This window comes from Nicotiana sylvestris, chromosome 12 (assembly GCF_000393655.2).
Source record: "Nicotiana sylvestris chromosome 12, ASM39365v2, whole genome shotgun sequence".
In the NCBI taxonomy this organism is placed as follows: Eukaryota; Viridiplantae; Streptophyta; class Magnoliopsida; order Solanales; family Solanaceae; genus Nicotiana; species Nicotiana sylvestris.
The window spans coordinates 90708249-90728403 of NC_091068.1; the positions used below are offsets into that span (position 1 = coordinate 90708249).

General features: G+C 34.3%; 1 protein-coding gene across 2 annotated transcripts; it reads right to left on the reverse strand.

Moving 5' to 3' along the window:
- Positions 1 to 9820: 9820 nt before the first annotated feature.
- On the reverse strand, positions 9821 to 20078 carry LOC104215297 (uncharacterized). Of its 2 annotated transcripts, XM_009765067.2 has the most exons (5): positions 19919 to 20077; positions 15140 to 15274; positions 14250 to 14488; positions 10249 to 10375; positions 9821 to 10171 (listed from the first exon to the last, which is right to left on the reverse strand). In XM_009765067.2, the coding sequence occupies exons 3-5, from the start codon at positions 14447 to 14449 to the stop codon at positions 10100 to 10102; spliced, it is 399 nt and encodes a 132-aa protein (XP_009763369.2). In that variant the 5' UTR covers positions 14450 to 14488; positions 15140 to 15274; positions 19919 to 20077; the 3' UTR covers positions 9821 to 10099. The 2 variants fall into 2 exon arrangements, with proteins under 2 accessions (XP_009763369.2, XP_009763370.2); XM_009765068.2 differs by lacking the exon at positions 15140 to 15274 and having other exon boundaries at positions 19919 to 20078.
- Between the last annotated feature and the right edge of the window lie 77 nt (positions 20079 to 20155).

Genomic DNA, 20155 nt, shown 5'->3' on the forward strand with positions numbered 1-20155 from the left:
AATATCCCACTACCGGGTGATCAATACCTGCAGCTGCACGCGAGGTGCAGGGATTAAAGTGAGTACTCCGACCCAGTGAGTAATAAAAGTAACTGCAATCCGAAGATAAGAAAATCCAGTAAATACACAAAGTAAGCTAAAATCCAAATATACAGCAATATATGGAACTGAGCAGCTAAACAACAGTATAAATACAAATACATGAATGCAATGCAATGCATATGATGGTACATTCCAGTACCCATTGCGGCGTGCAGACCGAGCCATCCATATTTATTTATCGTCGACGGCGCTCACTGGGGGTGTGTACAGACTCCGGAGGGGCTACAGCCCAAGCGCAATATCTTGGTCAGTCATTGTTACCTGACCGGTCAGCCCATTGTTACCTGACCAATTTACATCATACAATGCCATTGTTACCACTGTTTCAAGTATATCATACAGTGCCATTTGTTACCACTGTTTCAAGTATATCATACAGTGTCATTGTTACCACTGTTTCAAGTATATCATACAGTGTCATTGTTACCACTGTTTCAAGTCACTTTATAATCAGTCCAGAAAATAATATAATAAGCCCCTTGGGCATTTACAAAATAGAAGTTTCCAGCCCGAAATACATTTAAAATGTCATTTGAGTTTTCAACACTTAGAATTACGGCTAAGTTTGCAAAACAGTAATTAAAATCTTGGACTGAAATTAAATGATATTAATCCCCGAAGGATTCTACAAGTCGGCACAAGGCCCCCAAACATGGCATTAAGCCCAAATATCATCAATACATGTGCGTATCAGTCGCCAACATATTATAAGTATCAATACAATGTGCGAATCAGTCGCCAATATACTATAATTATCACTCGGGATGGACCAAGTCACAATCCCCAATCATATACGACCCCGCACCTGCCATGGGATGCGTGTCACGCCTCAATATAGCGTTACTATGTGAAAGTCCGGGGTTTCAAACCCTCAGAACAACAGTTGCATCAATTACTCACCTCGAACCGGCTACTTCTTTAGCTCGCAACGCCTTTGCCCCTCGAATTGGCCTCCACGTGCGTCGAATCTGCCCAAAATCGCAACGAATATGTCGCATTATGCTAAAGGGACACTGTTCACGGGTCACTATTTACGACACTGTTCACTGGTCATTGTTCTCCTTTCTCTTGTTTGTTTCATGGCAATAATGTGAATGTATTGTGGCATAATAGGTTGGGACATGTTCTTTTTGTTAAAATGAAGAGCATTTCTACCATTCCTGTTGCATTTTCTAACAAACAACCTTTCATGTGCTCTATTTGCCCAATGGCCAGACAAACCAGGTTGCCATTTCCCCAAAGAACCAACAATACCAAACAGATATTTGATTTGTTACACATTGATCTGTGGGGACCCTATCATATACCTACATATAACAATCAAAAATATTTTCTTACCATGGTAGATGACTATAGCAGGTCCACTTGGACTCGCCTCTTGTCCGGTAAGAGTAATGCCCTACAGGTTCTCAAAGCCTTTGTTTCTCTAGTTAAGAACTAGTTTCACACAACCATAAAGTTAGTCAGATCAGAAAATGTTTAGAATTCACTAGTATGGAAGCAACTTCTTTCTTCCAAGATCAAGGCATTGTCCATCAAAGAACTTGTCCATATACACCACAACAGAATGGTGTAGTTGAAAGGAAGCACAGGTATCTCTTAGAGATAGCTATGACACTCTTATTTCAGTGAAAGTTGCATGTGAGGTATTGGGGAGCGTGTATTCTAACAGCTATATATCTGATAAACAGACTACCCATTTCTTATCTAAAAAACAAATGTCCATTTGAACTTCTGTACAAGACAAAGCGAAACTACTCTCACCTTAGGAGTTTTGGTTGTCTGTGTTTTCCTACCAAACCAAAAATACAAAGAGACAAGTTTGAGCCCAGAACTGTGCCACATATTTTTGTTGGATATCCTTTTGACACCAAAGGCTATAAAGTGCTAGATCTGGATTCCAAAATGATCCATATATCTAGAGATGTAACTTTTCATGAAGACATTTTTCCTTTTGCCATTTCTCCTACTGTTTATTTCTTCCCTTCAACCATTCATTCAATTCCTTTCATCACTGAACTACACGCTGATGCTCTTCAACCCACAACAGATATTCCATTCAATTCAGACAATGTTGAGACTACATCTGATGAGTCTACCATCAATCACTCTGCAGGTTCTTTTCCTGAACCACAACCTTCTGGCATTCCTATTGTCACCTCACAAGACTTACCTGATAACACCTTACAATATCCTCCACCAACTCTAGAACCTAGGAGATTTGGGAGACAACACAAGCTCCCTACTCACTTACAAGATTATGTTTACACTGTACCTCAATTGAAATCCACTCCCCCTTCTGTAACTAATGACCAATAAACATCCTCCACTTCTCTTAGTTCCTTATTTCCTTAAACAGACATATCTCACTTGCATCTTTAATCCATGATAGTCAATTACTTGTGATGAATGTTTGCAATGACTGTGAACCATCTTCATATGAGGAAGCTGCACTCAATCTTGCATGACAAGCAACAATGACTCAGGAGTATGAGGCATTACATGCAAATCATACATGGGATATTGTACCCCTGCCAAGTGGGAAGCAAGCCATTGGCTGCAAATGGGTTTATTAGATAAAACACAAAGCTGATGGAGCAATGCAGAGATTCAAAGCTAGGTGGGTAGTGAAGGGTTATACTCAACAAGCAGGCATAGACTACACTGAGACCTTCAGCCCTATTGTAAAGATGACAACAGTGAGAGACCTTATAGCCACAGCAGTAAAGAAATAATGGTAAATTTTTCAGTTGGATGTGAATAATACTTTCCTTCATGGGGATCTCCGTGAGGAGGTGTATATGCAAATGCCACCAAGACTAGAAACTGATTCTCCAGGCTTGGTCTGCAAGTTGAACAAGTCATTGTATGGCCTTAAACAGGCAAGCAGACAGTGGTACTCTAAGCTAACTGAAGCTTTATGTTCAAGGGGATATGTGTACTCCTTGAATGATTATTCCATTTTCTACAAAAAGATAGAACACTCCACAATTTATATAGATGTCTATGTAGATGATGTCATTATTACTGGAACAGATCTTTCAGAGATTATTCAACTCAAACTTTTTTTACATGATTAATTTAAGATCAAAGATCTGGGAAAACTACATTATTTCCTTGGACTGGAGGTTCTATATACAGCTGATGGTGTGATCATTTCACAAAGGAAGTTTGCTATGGACATGCTTAAGGAATATGACTGCCTCTCCTATAGTAGTCTTTATACTCCTCTTAATCCTAATAAAAAGCTGAGGGCCAAAGAGAAAAAATCATTACCAGATCCTACATATTACAGAAAGTTTGTGGGAAAGTTGAACTTTCTCACAAACACCAGATTGGACATAGCCTTCAATGTACAATATCTCAGTCAATTCATGCAAGATCCCAGAGAACAACATTTGAAAGATGCTTTTCATTTTCTTAGGTACTTGAAAGGTGATCCTACTTTAGGAATTTTCATGTCTAATGATTCTGACTGCAGTCTAAAGGGATGTTATAATTCAGACTGGGCATCCTGCCCAGATTCTAGGAGATCAGTCACAGGGTACATAGTCCTATTGGGGAACAATCCAATTTGTTGAAAATCTAAGAAACAAGAAACAATTTCCTTATCCTCTGCAGAAGCAGAATACAGGTCCTTGAGGAAAGTTGTAGGAGAATTGACTTGGTTGTGCAGACTTTTTGATGAACTTACTATCTCTTATCCCAAACTAGTCTCTGTCTTCTGTGATAGCCAATCTGCTCTACACATAGCTAGAAATCTTGTCTTTCATGAAAGGACTAAACATATTAAAGTCGACTGTCACTTTGTTAGAGACAAACTTCATGAAGGCCTCATCTCCTTACATCACATTGCAATCGGTGCTCAACTAGCAAATGTTCTTACAAAAGCTCTCATTGTTATCAAACATTCTGCTCTCTTAAACAAGTTGGGTGTGAAGACTTCACCTCCAACTTGATGGGAGGGGGGGAGGGGGGTATTGAGATGTGTATACATATTTCATATGCTTTTATACGTTGTACGCTTAGCTGTTAGTATTGTACAGTTAGTTAGTGTTAGTTAAAGACCAGCTTAGCTGTCAGTTAGAGTTGCTTAGTTGTCAGTTAGAGTTAGCTATTTTTTATCTTATACTAGTGTGTATATATGTACTGATACATAGCAATACAAAGATGAGAAGTTCATTTCTTTTATCTCTGAAATCAATCCTCTTCTCCTCTCTCAATCGAAGCTTCTAGAGCTCTCCAATGGAGCTTAACCAAGCTACAATTCATCCGCTTATGGCGTAAATTGGCACTTCTTTTATTGAAGATTCTAATTGGCTTAATTATAATTGCATAACCACAAGCATTGACAATGCAAATGCTAGTCAGCTAGTCCAAAGGCCTTTTCTTTTGTTTCTTTATATATATATATATATATTAAAAGCACGAATGCCTTTAGCGAAATGTCGTTCACCTTTTTACCCTTTAAAAATATATTTCACACTAGACACAATAGTTATTTTATTATTTTTCCTAATATAAGGAATAATTATTTAATTATTTTCCTTATATTTAGGAATTCAAAATCTAACTAAACTTTTTGTATTGAATTCTCTTATTTAAACTAGGTAAGAGAATATATTTGTAAAATAAAAGTAACACCCAAAAATTGAAGTAGGAAAGTTTCGTCCACTTGAACTCTTTTAAGATTTAGTAGTCATTATTCTTTTCATAGAATTATAACCAATTACTTATTAATAATTTAAGTAAAATAAAATTTAATTAAAAAAGAATGAAAAACTACAAATGAAGTCTCGTGCACATAGAAATCCCTTTTAGGTTTAAGAATTCTAATGTAATAAAATTGTACTCTTTTAGCGTGAATACTTCAAAGTGTATTCACAATCCACCTTACAACAAGTAGCTTTAAAGAATAATTATAGGCTAAAAGTTTCTCTTTTTCAATTTATGTAAACGTACATTTGAAAAAATACTATAATAAATTATGAATAAAAATAATATCTACAAATAAGTTTACAAATGATAGGACTACATTTTAAACTATAATTCAGTTATAGTGAATAATATAATGTACATCAATTTCTTTTGTAAATTTATATATGTTAAAACATAAACCCAATTAGATAAAGATAAGATACTAAAATATATACATCAAAATTGTATGCATTTACAACAACAACAACATACCCAGTATTATCCCACATTGTAGGATCTAGGGAAGGTAGTGTGCATGTTGACCTTACCCCTACCTTGTGAGCATAAATTGTAGTATTTCTTTAAGGTAATTATAAGTTTATTGATTTTTAGCACGAATAATGTTATTTAGGTCTGTAATTTAGATATTAAAACCAGTATGTTCTGCTATTTTAGATCAATATCATTATATGAAATATACGGGTTTGGTGGATTCAGGGTCCAATAGCGAGCTCGATTATGAGTCATCTCCTAGCCCGATTTTTCTTTGTCGATACATTTATTATTTTCTTTGAAGTACCTATACTTATTATTATTATATATTTATTGATCTTATTATATTATATATTATTATAAAAGTGGAAAGCCCTTAGTTAAAAATTAAATTACTTAAATGCCCTTTTAAATATCTTAAATATTCTTACTTATAATTTTTTTTAAAACCCCTCGTCCGAAAAGGTACCTTTTCCTTCAAAAACAGGCGTCATTTAAGAAATGACTGTGGCTTTTTAAAAAATGAAACAAAGGAAAAAAATTGGAAAAGGCTGAAATTTTGAGAAAAAGATAACTGTGGTATATGGCCGAAGAGAGGACGTGCCACTTCACCTTCTTAATTTCCAGATTTTATATTTTACAAAGTTTTTGAAACGGTACAAATATGCGGCTAAAAACCAATGATGAAGGCTAAATTCATTTGCAAGTGTGAGTATTATTCTAACCAAACAAATAATGGTCCTACGAGATTGTGGTATTCTTTGAGGCTTAGAAGTTTTGAAAATCATATTGCCTTCATACAGCATGACAAATAGCATAGAGATCCAAAATTATATAGGATGAATAATGTTTTGAAGAAAGCTAAGTCAACATGCATGCGTGTACAGTAATATCTTTAATTTAGATTTTCTTTTTCTTCTTTTTCACTCCTTGATTTTTTGACTTCTTCACTTAAAATATGGAGATAAAAAAGCAAATAAATGGAGGAGTCCATCACACATCAAATATTTTTCTTCGATCGGTAAGTTAATGTTGTCCATATAAAACTCTTATTTTCCTGTGCCTTACATATATATTGGTTTAGTTTAGTATCTATTACCATAATATTAAGTTTTTAGTTTAGTTTATTGCCTTGGTTTATTTTGGAGATTAAAAAAGAGAAACTATAATAATTTATGTGGGGTATTTTTTTTCATGCATTTGTTGAAGATCAAAATTATTGTTTTGTATTAAATATATTTACGAATGAAAGTTTACAAACTATAAAAAGGCAATATGAAAAAGTTACAAACTTTAGAAAGATATGCTCAACTTTCATTGTTTTTTAAGGGTAAAGGCATAATAAAACACCTTAATAAATACTATGTAGCATATCTTTATTAGGCAATTCTTACTGCATGAGAGTTTATGTAACTATATTTGTTTATTATTCTACAAACAAAATGTACTTTATTAAAAGATAAAATTAAGTTATTACGAAGAAAGGAAATGAATGTATAGTTTTACGAAGGTGCTTATAAGTGACTGGAATTTAGAATATATTAATGATCCTCAATTAAAGAAACCATAATAAAAATTTAAAAAATAATTTAAAAGTGAATTGATTAGCAAGCTATTATATTATATTTTAGCGCAGAAATCTAAATAATAGTAAACCACTTGCTATTTTAAGTGAAAATAAAATAGTAAAAGAAATATAATATGAAGAAAAAAATAGAAAAGAGATAGGCAGAGTATTTTTGTAATATATTTCTCTTAAAAATATCTATAGAAAATATAAATACTTAAAATATTTTTTTTGCATCGAACTAAGCTTATTTTTAAAAAGTCCAAATTTAAATAATAATTAATTGTATATAGACAAACACGAAAACTTAAATATTTATAAAAATTAGTTGAAAGAATAAATTGTAATATGATACTAACACGTTTCTCATATTTTCACTGTTTCTCGGATAATATTAACAATCATAGACTCTTGCCTCCATAAAAAACAATATTCAGATGCATGGTTGTGTGTATCGGCAGAGAGAATTCTCTCCTCAAAATGTAAAAAGAGTAGACTAATCAAGATGTAACAGTTAGACTTTATTTTGCAATAATGCTTTATTCTTCAATATATTGAAAATAACTTCTTATAGATTAAAAAAAAAAGGACAATTTGTATTTTGATGTATTTTGCTTGTGAAAAAGAAAAAAAGACATCTTTCAGTTTTTGTGTATTTATGAATAAATACCTTTTCAAGAAAATTTGTGTATTTATGAATAAATACTCTTTCAAGAAAATTCATACAAAAAACTTGAACAATTTTAAGTTGAATATATCAATTTAGATTTAAGATGATTGAGGACATATCTGGTAGAGTTTCTTCTTTTATTAGGCTGGATAAATAAGAAGCAACAATTATCATTTTCTTGTACTTACATACTTTTGTTTTTAACTTTTACTTTATTGCTCAAACAAATTTTTTTAATATCAACATTTATGTGATTGTTTAAAAACATAATACTTATTGAGATAGAGTACACGGGCAACGCATGTGCTGAGAAACTAGTAATTATAAAAGCGGAAAACTCCAATACAAAATATTGATAATCTTTCACTTTTAAAGATTAATTTCACGTTAAATAAAATTATCATTTAATTAGATTTTTAATATTTAAGACTTTAAAAGTAGTTGTTGAATTTTGCTCTTACAATAATAATTTATTCTTTTCTAATTTGTCAGAAGCAATTCATATAGAAGAACTTGCATATTTTGCTTGGGAGAAAGAAAAAGTCCGTCTTACGTCAATTACCTGATCATGTTTGTGTCTTCTAGAATGAACTTGAAAAAAAAATGAATGAACTTGAAAATAACTTTTCACAAAAAAATCAAAAAAAAATATTTACATCTTCAAAGGCTATGTGTTTTTGCTCTTAATATTTATGTCAATTTTATTAATAAAATTATCATCGAGATAGGTACACATGCGACGTGCGTATACTAAGACTAGTATATATATATATATATATATATATATATATATATATATATATATATATATATATAGGTGTGGGGGGTTTTAGACGGAGGACAGACTGAGTTCAACTTTTGAATTTAAATGCACTTTGCAGAAGCTTAGCTACTACAAACGAGAGGCTACATGCTTTATAGTGAAAAAGTTAAAAGGATGAGAGTGAAAAAAAACTATGTCAAAAAGCTAGGTTAGAAATGATTAAAGGGGAAAAAAGAAGCAATCTTTAGAATTCATGACAGAGTATGATGGTGAGAGGACTTTGTGCTGTAGTTGTGAGGCTTCATGGTTTAGTATGGGAAAAGTTAAGAAGGATGAAAGGAAAAAAGAAGCAATCTTTATAATTCATGACAAAATATGAAAGTGAAGTGATTTTAAGCTGCAATTATGCACTCACTTTTTTCGGGAGAAATTAAAAAATAGCCAGATTTACAAGTGGTCATTTAAAAATAGCCACAGTTTCAGAAGTAATTGAAATATAACCACTTTTTTTATATAAAGATAAATCTGAACGAAAACACTGTTCAAGATCCGGAAAAATACTCCAGTATAATATACTGAAACTTTCCACGTGTTGGAATTCCAGCATAATACGCTGGAAGTTCATACATAGGTGCACTGATCTCCAGTATATTATGCTGGAACTTTTCGTGTTGCAACAAAATAGTGACTATTTTTCAATAATTTTGCAAACGCTGGCTACTTTTGAATTACCAGTTCGAAAACTGACTATCTCGTGCTATTTATTAATCTGTGGCCCATTCATTATGCTTTATACTCCAACTTTCTTTAATCTTTTATAACTCATGACGTAGTATGTTAGCCACGTCGTAAACTTTACCACTTCCAAGAAAACTGTCCACCTTTCTTCAGACTTACTCCCTCCGTGTCAATATGATAAAAAAGAAATATTTTAAAATGTTAGTTTTTGTTCACGTAATTTGACTTTCGAAAAAACAAAACATCACAACTAACTTGTGACCCAAGGTGTAATTCTCTTTCGTATTTTGAACTTCAGAACTCGTCAGTACAGCGTTTGTTTGAGGGGAATCTGAGCCTTCCTAGTTTATTTTTTTGATATGGTAAGGCACCTCCTTCCCCCCCCCCCCCCCACACACACAACAATCAAACTCTATTGTTATAAACCCTAACATTTGGTTACAAATGGAAGGTCCTTCATTAAACTAGGTATTCCTCTCTCGCCAATGTAAACCTGCATAATTCCAATCAATATCACTGTTATAGCATCCCAGCTTAAGCTTCACTAATTATGACCTTGCATAATATGAGATATCTTGAAATCAAAATTCAAACTCAAATTGATGTAAACAAAATGAGACCCCTATTGAACAAGATAATGGATAAGACTAATATGCCAAATTTTGAAAACCGTACCATCCTAGGCAGGTTACCGATTTGAACAATTCAAAAAATAAGTATATGAAATCCCTAACTTGTCAGGCTTTGCTGAAATTGGACACTGGGTTTCAGGACTAAGAGAACATAACACTTCCATAAATATTCACATTAATGCCACAACTGACTTTCCTCTGGATAGGTTGTTTCAGGAAATTTAAAATCCCAAAATTGCCTGAGTCACTTACATTCATCCTGCTTAGAGCTGCATATACAACTAAAAAAGCATGCACAATGCAACAACCGATCAAAAAAATTCACCAGTTAACTCAAGGAAAGGAAGAGCTGCACTGCTGGTATATTATTGCAAAAGAGAATCCCTACGAGCTGCAAAATTATAGCACACGAGAATCTCAGTAACCTTTTCGTTGTTTTATGCGCTTTCCTTGGGCTTAGGGATTTTTTTATATTCATAATCATTAATATCCACCTTCTCCTGCAAAGCCTGCAAAGGACAATAGGCATCAAGGTAAGCTTAAGAAAGGAATTCAACACATGCACACTTGAGGAGAATATTCGTACCTTTAGTTCTTCCTCCAAGTTAATTTTTTTGGGGTTATATGCATTGACAGGTCCAGCCCTGGAAAGAGCTTTTCTTGTTTCGATGATTTCCCACTCTTGATCGTCCTTTACTTTAGCTATATCCTTGCTGAACTACAAAAGTTTGCACCACTTAGTCTTAAACCAGGGCAGAAAGAAGGGGACAGCATCTTAAAAGGCATTCATGAGGCCCCGCATATGGCATGAGCATAGGGAGAACACCAAAAGCTGAGAATTTTGCCTATCTGTAAACTGAAGGGTGGGCATGAACCACAGAATTACATCCAGTGAGGGGTAAGAGATGGCTTATTTATTGTCTGGCCCTCATATTGGCCCTTAGACATGGGCGGACTTAAATAGCCCATTAAAATTAAGGGCTGCGCTTGAGCTAAAGAAATTTAATCTAGCGTGATGCTATTAGTTAGTAGCACTAGTAGGTTATTATTGCATTAGCAATACACATACATACCATCATCACCATAATGATCCAGAAGACAAAAGCACAATAACATCAGAGTGTGAAAAGATAAAAGTACAATGATCCAAAACAAGATATACATGGAATTTAGGTCCAAAAAGTAAGTGAATTTTTCAACTTGAATTATTGTCAAACTTTTTCTGCACCATCAATATAATTTTACCTTTTGACTTATTACATTTGCTTTGGCATTTGTCATACTTCAATGATGATTCTCCTCCAAATATTAGTTTTTTAAATAAGGTAATGAATTTCATAGATGACATCAAGAAAACGAAAAAATTACAATGCAAGATAAAAATATAAAGACAATGTTAGCTCAATTACAAAAGGTCTAATCTAAAGTTAAGGAGCTGACAAAGTCCAAAAAAGTTTCAGGGGAATTAACGGGGTAAAAGCTAACTTCAACTTTATTTAGTTACCTTTTAGGGGTCGTTTTGTTTGAATACGGCTTATGCCAGGATAAGTAATACTGGTATAAGTTATGCTGGGATTAGTTATGCTGGGATTGTTTTTTATCCATTATTTGGTATGTTGTATTAAATATGACAATTGCATAATTTGTAAGAAGAATGTATAAGTTATACCGGTGCTAATTATTGTACCCTCTATAAGATATAAGTTATCCCGGTGTTAATTTTAATCCTAGGATAACTTATACCTAGTTTGCTAACCAAACGAAGTATTAAGGTGGTATTAAATTTTTATATCAGCACTATACCTTCTTATACCTCATACCAAACGACCCCTTACAACCCCTTACAGTGTTAACTATACATGGTAAATGTATGTTAGTGTTGTTCCCTGTTGATAGCAATATTAATTATAAATCTAATGGACAATAAATAATTCATATTCCAACGCTATTATGAAATATAAGGGTCTGGGATACTTGAGCTTTTTTGGACAAGCTATGGGGTATGTTTATATTCATGCAAATTTAACCGTTTGTTTGCATGTTTGATTGTCTAGAACGGACAGTTTAATCCTTTGAATATTGGAGTCACAAAATTGAGGAAAGATTCAGTAGTTCCTCTAAAGGGTGCTACCATTAGCCCCATTATACATGGCTCCATCCTCTGAATTTGTAGTATTGACGAAATAACAGTCAGAATGGCTGGAAGAGTGAAAACTTATTACCATTACATGAGATGATAATGAAAAGAGTTCTCCATGCCTTTTAACTCCTCTTTATTTCTTGATATTTTCTCTTTCCCGCAAAGATCATGCCATTATATGAGATAAAGTCAAAATGAATGATAGAGAAAATAAAAGAGAGAAAAAGTTATAGTAATAGGTAAGACCTAAGTTGCTCGGACTCCGGTGCGGGCATCCGATACGGGCACGGATTCGGGTGTCGGATTCGGCAAAACCGAAATTTTGAGATTCGGGGGTGCGGATCTAGGCATGGATACAGGTGCGGGGGTTCGGCTAAAAAAATTTCAAAATTATAAAAAAAAATAGAGCTATAAAGAGAAAGAAAGCCATTCAAGTAGGCCAGTTCATTTGGATCGGATACCCGAAATTCGAGCCGATCCGTTCAATTTCGGATTTCAGATTTCGGATTGGATCGGATTTCGGATTGTGTTTATTAAAATTTCGGATGGGTGTGGCACCAAAAATGAAGAGTCCGCGCAACTTAGGATAAGACATTGTTGTGCTTATCATCATCTGCAATGGCTTCTTTCTTCCACTCATTACGACTCTTAATGCTTTGATATATGTAAAATCCTACCAAGCACAATAAGATCTACCCATGAACCACTACGAATCATCAATACACTACCCTTAATTATTTCACGAATAAGCAGCACCGATCCAAAGGCTAAGCAAGCACAACTTGCAAGTTGTCCAGGTGGAAGGTGATTTGAATAGGCGAGATATCATAAGCTAGTAGCTACACATGATATAGTGTAACAGCTTAACTCTGTTAGCAATACTAAGATAAGTCATCTTACACATTTTGAAGGTTAGTACTTCTCATAATAATATGCAACAAAATTTATTTATTTATTTTTATAACCATAGTATCCCGGCCAGCTCGCGTGTGCCTCGACTAAGTCCACGGGATACCTGTTAACTACCACCAGCACACAGGTATCGGGTAACTCTGTCCACAACGGCTTTGGACATATGGAAGAGTGGTTTTGCTTCCACTTGGATTTGAACCTGAGACCACATGGTTCTCAACCCACTTCATTGACCACTAGACCGCTCACATGGGTGTAGCAACTAAATCTTATCTATAAAAATCACAGCGCAAGAACACAAAAAGACCAAAAACAAAAAATCACCATGGATGCCATTCCATTCATCAATCATTCAGGATGAACCTTTTTTTTCGCGGAAAAATCTCATTACACATGCTAGAGTATCATTTTTTCGTTTGGTAGGATGTATAAGAATAGTATTGAATAAAGTGTATTAGTAATGCAGGAATTAGTAATGCATGGGTTAGTAATGCAAGCATTAGTTATGCAGAGATTATTTCTTATCCACTGTTTGGTGTGGTGCATTAAAAATTAAAATGCTTTGAATAATTTTTAAGAAAATTAGTTGTTTACAAAAATGCCCTCCATATTCTTTAGCTTTAAAGGACTTCAAGGACAATTTTATCTTTAACCATGCTAATGCATGCATTAATAGCCTTGGTATTGCTAATACCATGATTTGCTATGTATTAATTATACAAAGGATAATGCCCAATCTATTGTATAACTAATACTTATTAGTAATACATAGGTTGACAAAATGTACCAAACAATAAATTAGTAATACCAAAAGCTAATGCATGCATTATTTTCTCTAATACATCCTACCAAATGACACCTTAGAGGTTTCACAATCCCATGCCCCCTAGGGACTTGAAGCTACATATGAGTCTGCAGTATCTAAGACCCATATCGATTAATATGTAAAGGTCATCTCCACCTGACTTCCTCAACCTATGGACTCAGATGCCTAAGAATTACCCAAAAAATAAATAAAAATTACTACATTTTAGCTACTGCCAAGGAAGCAGCAACTAGGAAAGCTTTGAGAACTCAGAGAAAAAAAGGCATCAAAAGGAAAAGCAAAGAACTGCGACTTAGATATACAATACAAGTAAATCAAAACAAAGCAAGGAAAATAGAATCCAAGCCCAAACTTGCAATTGCAGATAGTCATAAAAGGACTAGTTGGAATACTTTTTAAACCATGAAAATATGACCCTACAAAGAGCCTCCACTGTAGCACAAACGTAGACAAGGAAAACAAGGACAAATTACATAAAACAGACAAACCCCCTTAACCAACATGCTTTCTGATCTAAGCTCAAACACTTGCCAGGATTGTTGGTAATGACTCTTACATAACCTATTGGAAGCCAAACTATTTTTAGTTGTAGGATTTCATAACTGTGCCAACAGAAAGGCAGGACATGCAAAAACTTAGAATAGGTTATGTCAGTTTGTAAGAGTTACATGAACTTCAATTGAGTAGTTTGACATTAAGTGTAACTAACCTGCCTTGCAGAAGTTGGCTAAGACCAATAGATCCAAGCACCGTTAGTGAGATCATAGGAAGTCCATATCTCATAAATGGCGATTTCCTTCCCAATCTTTTGTATGATGAAGTTGGGTTCTGAACCTTGGAAGCAGAGGAGGCTGCACGCTCATTCACTTTATTATTAAGCTGACTCATCATGGTCTGAGCAGTTGACATTGGTATATGTCAGGAGGTCCCCTCCTTCACAATCTCCAACTAGGCAAGAAGTTTATAATAATCAATCAAATATTTCCGCGATTTCCTAATCAAAACATGAACTTTCTCTGTTCACAAATTAAAGGGTTTTTTTCTCCTCACAATTGAGAATTAACAAACAAAAAATTTAGCACAGCTCAGCCATCAAACTCCGTAGGAATTTATTTGCAAAAGAATGTAATGCCACCCCACTATACATTTTTGACATCATCTTCCACAGTAACCATTGAAGAACCAACACTATACCCAATTCAGAATTTGTCCATCAGCTTCTATACTACTTTAGTCCTACTTATTTAATGGGTTCAAGGCGCACTTCGGAGAAAATAGTTACAGGGGCTTAAAGCTAAAGCAAATATAATGAATAATTTCTAGAAAGGGCACACAAATTCGGCACTTTCTAAGACCAGAATGCAAAACTTGCATATATTTCAAACGAAGGAAACCTATTGAATTCAATTTCAGAAATAGAAGTCCTTTCTTTACAACAGGCACCAGCAAATGATTCAATTTAGCACTACTCAATTGAGATGACCAACATCGAAAAGCCGTAAGAGAAACTAAAGCATATGGAGAAGGCAGAAACAAACAAATCAAAGAACAGAAACTAAAACAGAAAAACAAGTAAATATAAGTGGTGAGATACCATACCAAATAAAAGGGTCAGAGGGTATAATCGAGAATCCAAGATCGAAGACAACCAAGCAAGGTAGGGCAGGCAGGCGGCGCACGGCCGAAAGGGAGGTTGATTTGCCGATGGCGGTGAAGGATTATATTTGACAGATTCTGGGAAAGAAAAGCAAGAGAAATAAATATTTTTTTCTTTCGTTAGAAATGAAATACATGTAGATGTTACTCATATTAGTAGTTAGCAGAGAGGAATTGTCGAGGAATTGTCAAGAAGCCACTCAAAACTTAAATTCCTATTTTTTTTTCTCATTTTTTTTTTGGGTTGGAAAATAGCTAAATGGGTGAGTTAAGGTAGGGGAAAGTGCACAATTAGCCAGTAATAAGACATGTATTTACTTTTAAGCCACTGTTTAAAATATCTTTAGTCTTTAGCCACTGCTTTAATAAACTTTTTCCCACCCGGACGAAAATACCCTTCTACTCATAAAGTTCAGGACCAAGTTCCTTAACTTATGAGCTTATTACTGTAAGTTCAGGACTAGCTATCCATAATTTATAAGTCTAAGTTTAGGACTACCTGTCCTTAACTTTTGAACTTGGAACTCGAAGTTTAGGACCAGTGTTTTTGAGAGTGAGAAGCGCAAAAAAGCGACAGGGGTTCACCTCGCTTCAAAAGCGAAGCGCACGCTTCATTAAAGTGAAGCGCAATTTAAAAAAAAACATAATGTAAACATGGCAAAGACACAATATAAATAATCCAAAAATTCAATTTAAAAACTTTGGGACATTTTTAAATCCCTATTAATATAAGAAAATACATAATCAAATAAACTGAAAATATAACATATATATAATAATTAATTTATAAACTGAAATACACATTAAAAAATTCAAATAAACTGAAAATATAACATATCATATATATATATATATAATATATATATATATAATTAACCAAATAAACTGAAAATATAACATATATATAATAATTAATTTTATAAACTGAAATACACATTAAAAAAATCAAATAAACTGAATATATATATATAGACACACACACACATATATATACATACATATATATACATACATACATATATATATATATATATATATATATATATATAGTTAATTTTATAAATTGAAATACACATTAAACAAATCAAATAAACTGAAAATATAACATATATATATATATAATAATTAATTTTATAAACTAAAATACATATTAAAATTAATAAATAAGAAGAATAAAAGGGGGAAAAACCAACGCCCTAGCACAAACACTGGACGAGAAAAACTGAAAATGAGAAGAGAGAAGAATAAAAGATGAAAAATTACCTAGAGGTTGAACCCTAGTTGGCTGCTGCTGCTAACGTTCATCAGAAGAAGAAGAAGAAAGAAGAAGAATAAAAGAGAAAAATTACCTGGAGGCTGAACCCTAGTTGGCTGCTGCTGCTAATGTTCAATTTTTGGCAAGACAAAGAAGGTCTTTTCACTTTGGGTTTGTTTTGTATAACAAAAACAAAGACCCAAACTTTTTTTTTTCAAAATGGCCCCTCTGAACATAAGCGAGCGCTTTTGCGCTTCTCGCTTCTGGGTCGCTTCTCGCTTTTTTGGCTGAAGCGATCGCTTCTGCTGGTCGTGTCGCTTCAGTAAGGAAAAAGCGACAGCTTCTCACTTCACCTCGCTTCACGCTTAAAGCGACGAAGCGTTCGCTTTTCAAAACACTATTCAGGACTACCTGTCCTCAATTTCTGCACTTGTAACTCAAGTTAAGGACAAAGTGTCCTTCATTTTTGAACTTCCAACTCTAAGTTCAGGACCAAATGTCCTTAACTTATGAGCTTGTTACTATAAGTTCAGCTATCCTTAACTTTTGAACTTGAAACTCGAAGTTCAGGACTACCTGTCCTTAATTTCTGTGCTTGTAACTCTAAGTTAAGGACCAAGTGTCCTTAATTTTTGAACATCCAACTCTAAGTTCAGGACCAACTCTATTTTACTTTTAAAAGAAACGTAAATTTAAATGGTTGCACAACCCTACGTGAAAGTTAATTAATAAAGGGTTTAATGTTGTTCTTTTGGGTTGATGTATTATAGTAGAATTACATAAGAAGGATGTATAAAAGGTGAGAGGAAGAACGAGAAACCTGCAACATCTTGCTAACGTTACTAGCACCAAACACCTTGTGAACAATGGCAAACTTGTGGGGATCATCAGGAGGAAAGTAAGGAGCAAAGATACCGTCTTTGGCACAGTGACGCCTTAATAATTTGCAGGAAGCACAAGGAGAAATGAATATGCATTTCCGTTTGGGAAGGGAAAGAGATAGAAGAAAGTGTAACGCTGTCTTTTCATATTAATTTTAATAGACTAGTGGCTACTTTTGCTCAGCATTAAAAATGCTGGATAAAAAGTAAATATTGTCATACCTCCTTTTTCCCGAAGGGATAGGGAGTTTTTCCAATTTAAGTGACATAAATCGAATTGAGATTATTTATTTAATTTCAAAGCCGCCACTTGGAATAATTATTGGTGTCCTAAGTCATTGGTTTATTTTAAATCCCAAATTAAGGAAATTGACTCTATTTTTGGTCCGCGAACACAGAAGACCGTGTAAGGAATTATGTTAACCCGGGCACGGTCGCTCAACTATTAATAATTGACCTAACTATCTGATTTATCACATGTTTTAAATCTATAATGCATTTTTACTTTTATAACCGCTTTTATTTATTTATGAAATTTGTTTAAACCAGTGTTAAAAATAGCGTGAAGCGAGGAAAAGCGATAACCCCCATTTCACGAAAAGCGAGAAGCGAAGCGCCCGCTTTCTTTAAGTGAAGGGAAATTTTAAAAAAAAAATTAAAATAAATACGACATAGACAACACATGTAATTGTAAGCAAATATTCAATACTTCAATTAAAAAACTAAAGAGTAGCATCAATTAAGCACAAAATGAGCATCCTATTCTTCTACAAGATTGTCAAATTCTTTTATTCCACTATCATTGGGCAGAATTTGGGCAGAAACTGGGCAAGAATTTTTTTGAAAAATATTTGTCAGCATTTCAGCGCTTTTTGGACGTTTAGAAAGAAAAAGAAAAAGAAAAAGAAGAAGAATGAAAATAAAAAGTGCAAAAGCAAAACATACCTGTTGAAACTTGAAAGTTGTTGTTGTAGTGTTGAAGAAGAAAAGAACCCTAGTTTGCTTGAAGAAATTGCTGGTTTTACCGTTTTAGTGAGGAAGAAATCGCTAGTTTAGAACCCTAGTTTGCTGGTGAAGAAGTCGAAGAAACTAATGGGTCTGGAACAGAAGTCAGCGATTTGGTCTTTTAATTGAAAAAAGACTTTAGGTCTTTTAATTCAAAAAGCGACCACTTCTTCCGCTTCAATCCGCTTCACCGCTTCTCGCTTTTTAGAGAGAAGCGGGCGCTTTTCTTGAGCCGCTTTTAATTGGAGTAGCGCCCAACCTCCCGCTCCGCTTCGCTTCTCGCTTAAAGCGAGGAAGCGGACGCTTTTCTGAACCCTGGTTTAAACAAGTCGCGATGTTGCACACTCGCTGTTTTAAACACATTGTGAATCGCGTCACATGAAATGCACCCGCGGTTTACAACATGTTTATTTTTATTATTGTTTGAAGCTATAGTCGGGTCACATGAAATGTACACCCGAATGGAATTATGTATCGTGACCATGTCACGGGAACCGTACCCATAGTCACGATGATTATGATTAATCGCGCCTGAAGCAACTACGAAGATTCAAGAATCAATTACTTTTCTACGCTCAAGATCGTGTGTTAAAGTTGAGAGTTATGGAGCCATGTATTGGGTTGGAATAAGTGCTGGCAGTTCAAAAAATCATCAACTATTAGCCTAAACTCATATCCAGTTGAACCAAACAACCAAACACTACGTTCTGGCATTCCAAGAAAGCCAAGGTCCATTAGCATACATTTGAAATTCAAATTTTGAAGTACTACAACCACAAACTTTATTTCAACCACCTGATTTAGTCAATTCGTAGCCAATGATGACTTAGTCAATTCGTAGCCAATGATGATAGAACAGAGAAAAATTACATACCCCCTAATCAAATAGCCACTTTATCCCTACTCACAAATTTAGTTCTCAAATTCATGTCCAAAATACTCCAAGTAGCTTGCATTATTTACAGACCAAAGACCTCATCAATATCTGTATTTCAACACTATTTGAGCATAATCAAAGAAGAACTGATCTAATTACATGACTGTTCCAATGAAAGCTTGTCTCCTAATGAAAATAATGCCATTTTTGAACTTATGAACTTGCTCTATTGAAACAGTTCCACCCTCAATAGCAATTAAACTGATCAATACACAATTTGTAGCCAAAACAAGTTACAAATTAGAAATTCAAAGTAACATGAGAGCAGTTATAAGCAACAATTGAAACTATGAGATTAATCCTAGAATGTCGTGTGATTAACAAGTTGCCTCACGGAAGGATTTGACTCTTAAACACTTAGCTAAGACAAACTATTACCTCAAATGTCCAATTTCAGAAGCACTGGAGTCCAGAACTCAAACAGGGAGTAAAATGCAAACTTAAAAACAGCACATACATGTAACAGATCCTAAAGATTTGAGCAAATCTGGAACATAATAATTTCAGAAGTTGCCAGATAAGTTAATTCAAGCAGCTCAACAATCAAACACGTGACAAATCCACGCAGCTCAACAGAATCGGAACAAATACAACATGGAATTTCAGAAAAATCTCAAAAGGAGTGACATGGGTGTACAACATACCTAAACAGCAAACAAAACCGAGACCAAAATTCTGAAAAAAGAAGATGATGAAACCCAGCCACAGATGAAGCAAAACGAGCAGGAAAAACAGCTGATGAAGAGATGGCGAATGGTCGTTGACAGGGATGGGTCCTTTTTCTAGAGGGGGATCCGATCTCCTGAAGAAAAAAGGGGAATGGTCGTTTATAGGGATGGGTAATTGGGCTGAGTAATTTGGTCGGCCCAATTTCAAAACAA

Bases quoted from the DNA above. Each gene is read 5' to 3' on its own strand.
- LOC104215297 (XM_009765068.2), bottom strand. From the start codon at position 14,449: ATGTCAACTGCTCAGACCATGATGAGTCAGCTTAATAATAAAGTGAAT. The intron at 10,376-14,249 runs GTTAGTTACACT...TTTGTAGTTCAG, and splicing joins AGCCAACTTCTGCAAGGCAG to CAAGGATATAGCTAAAGTAA. The intron at 10,172-10,248 runs GTACGAATATTC...TGTCCTTTGCAG, and splicing joins ACTTGGAGGAAGAACTAAAG to GCTTTGCAGGAGAAGGTGGA.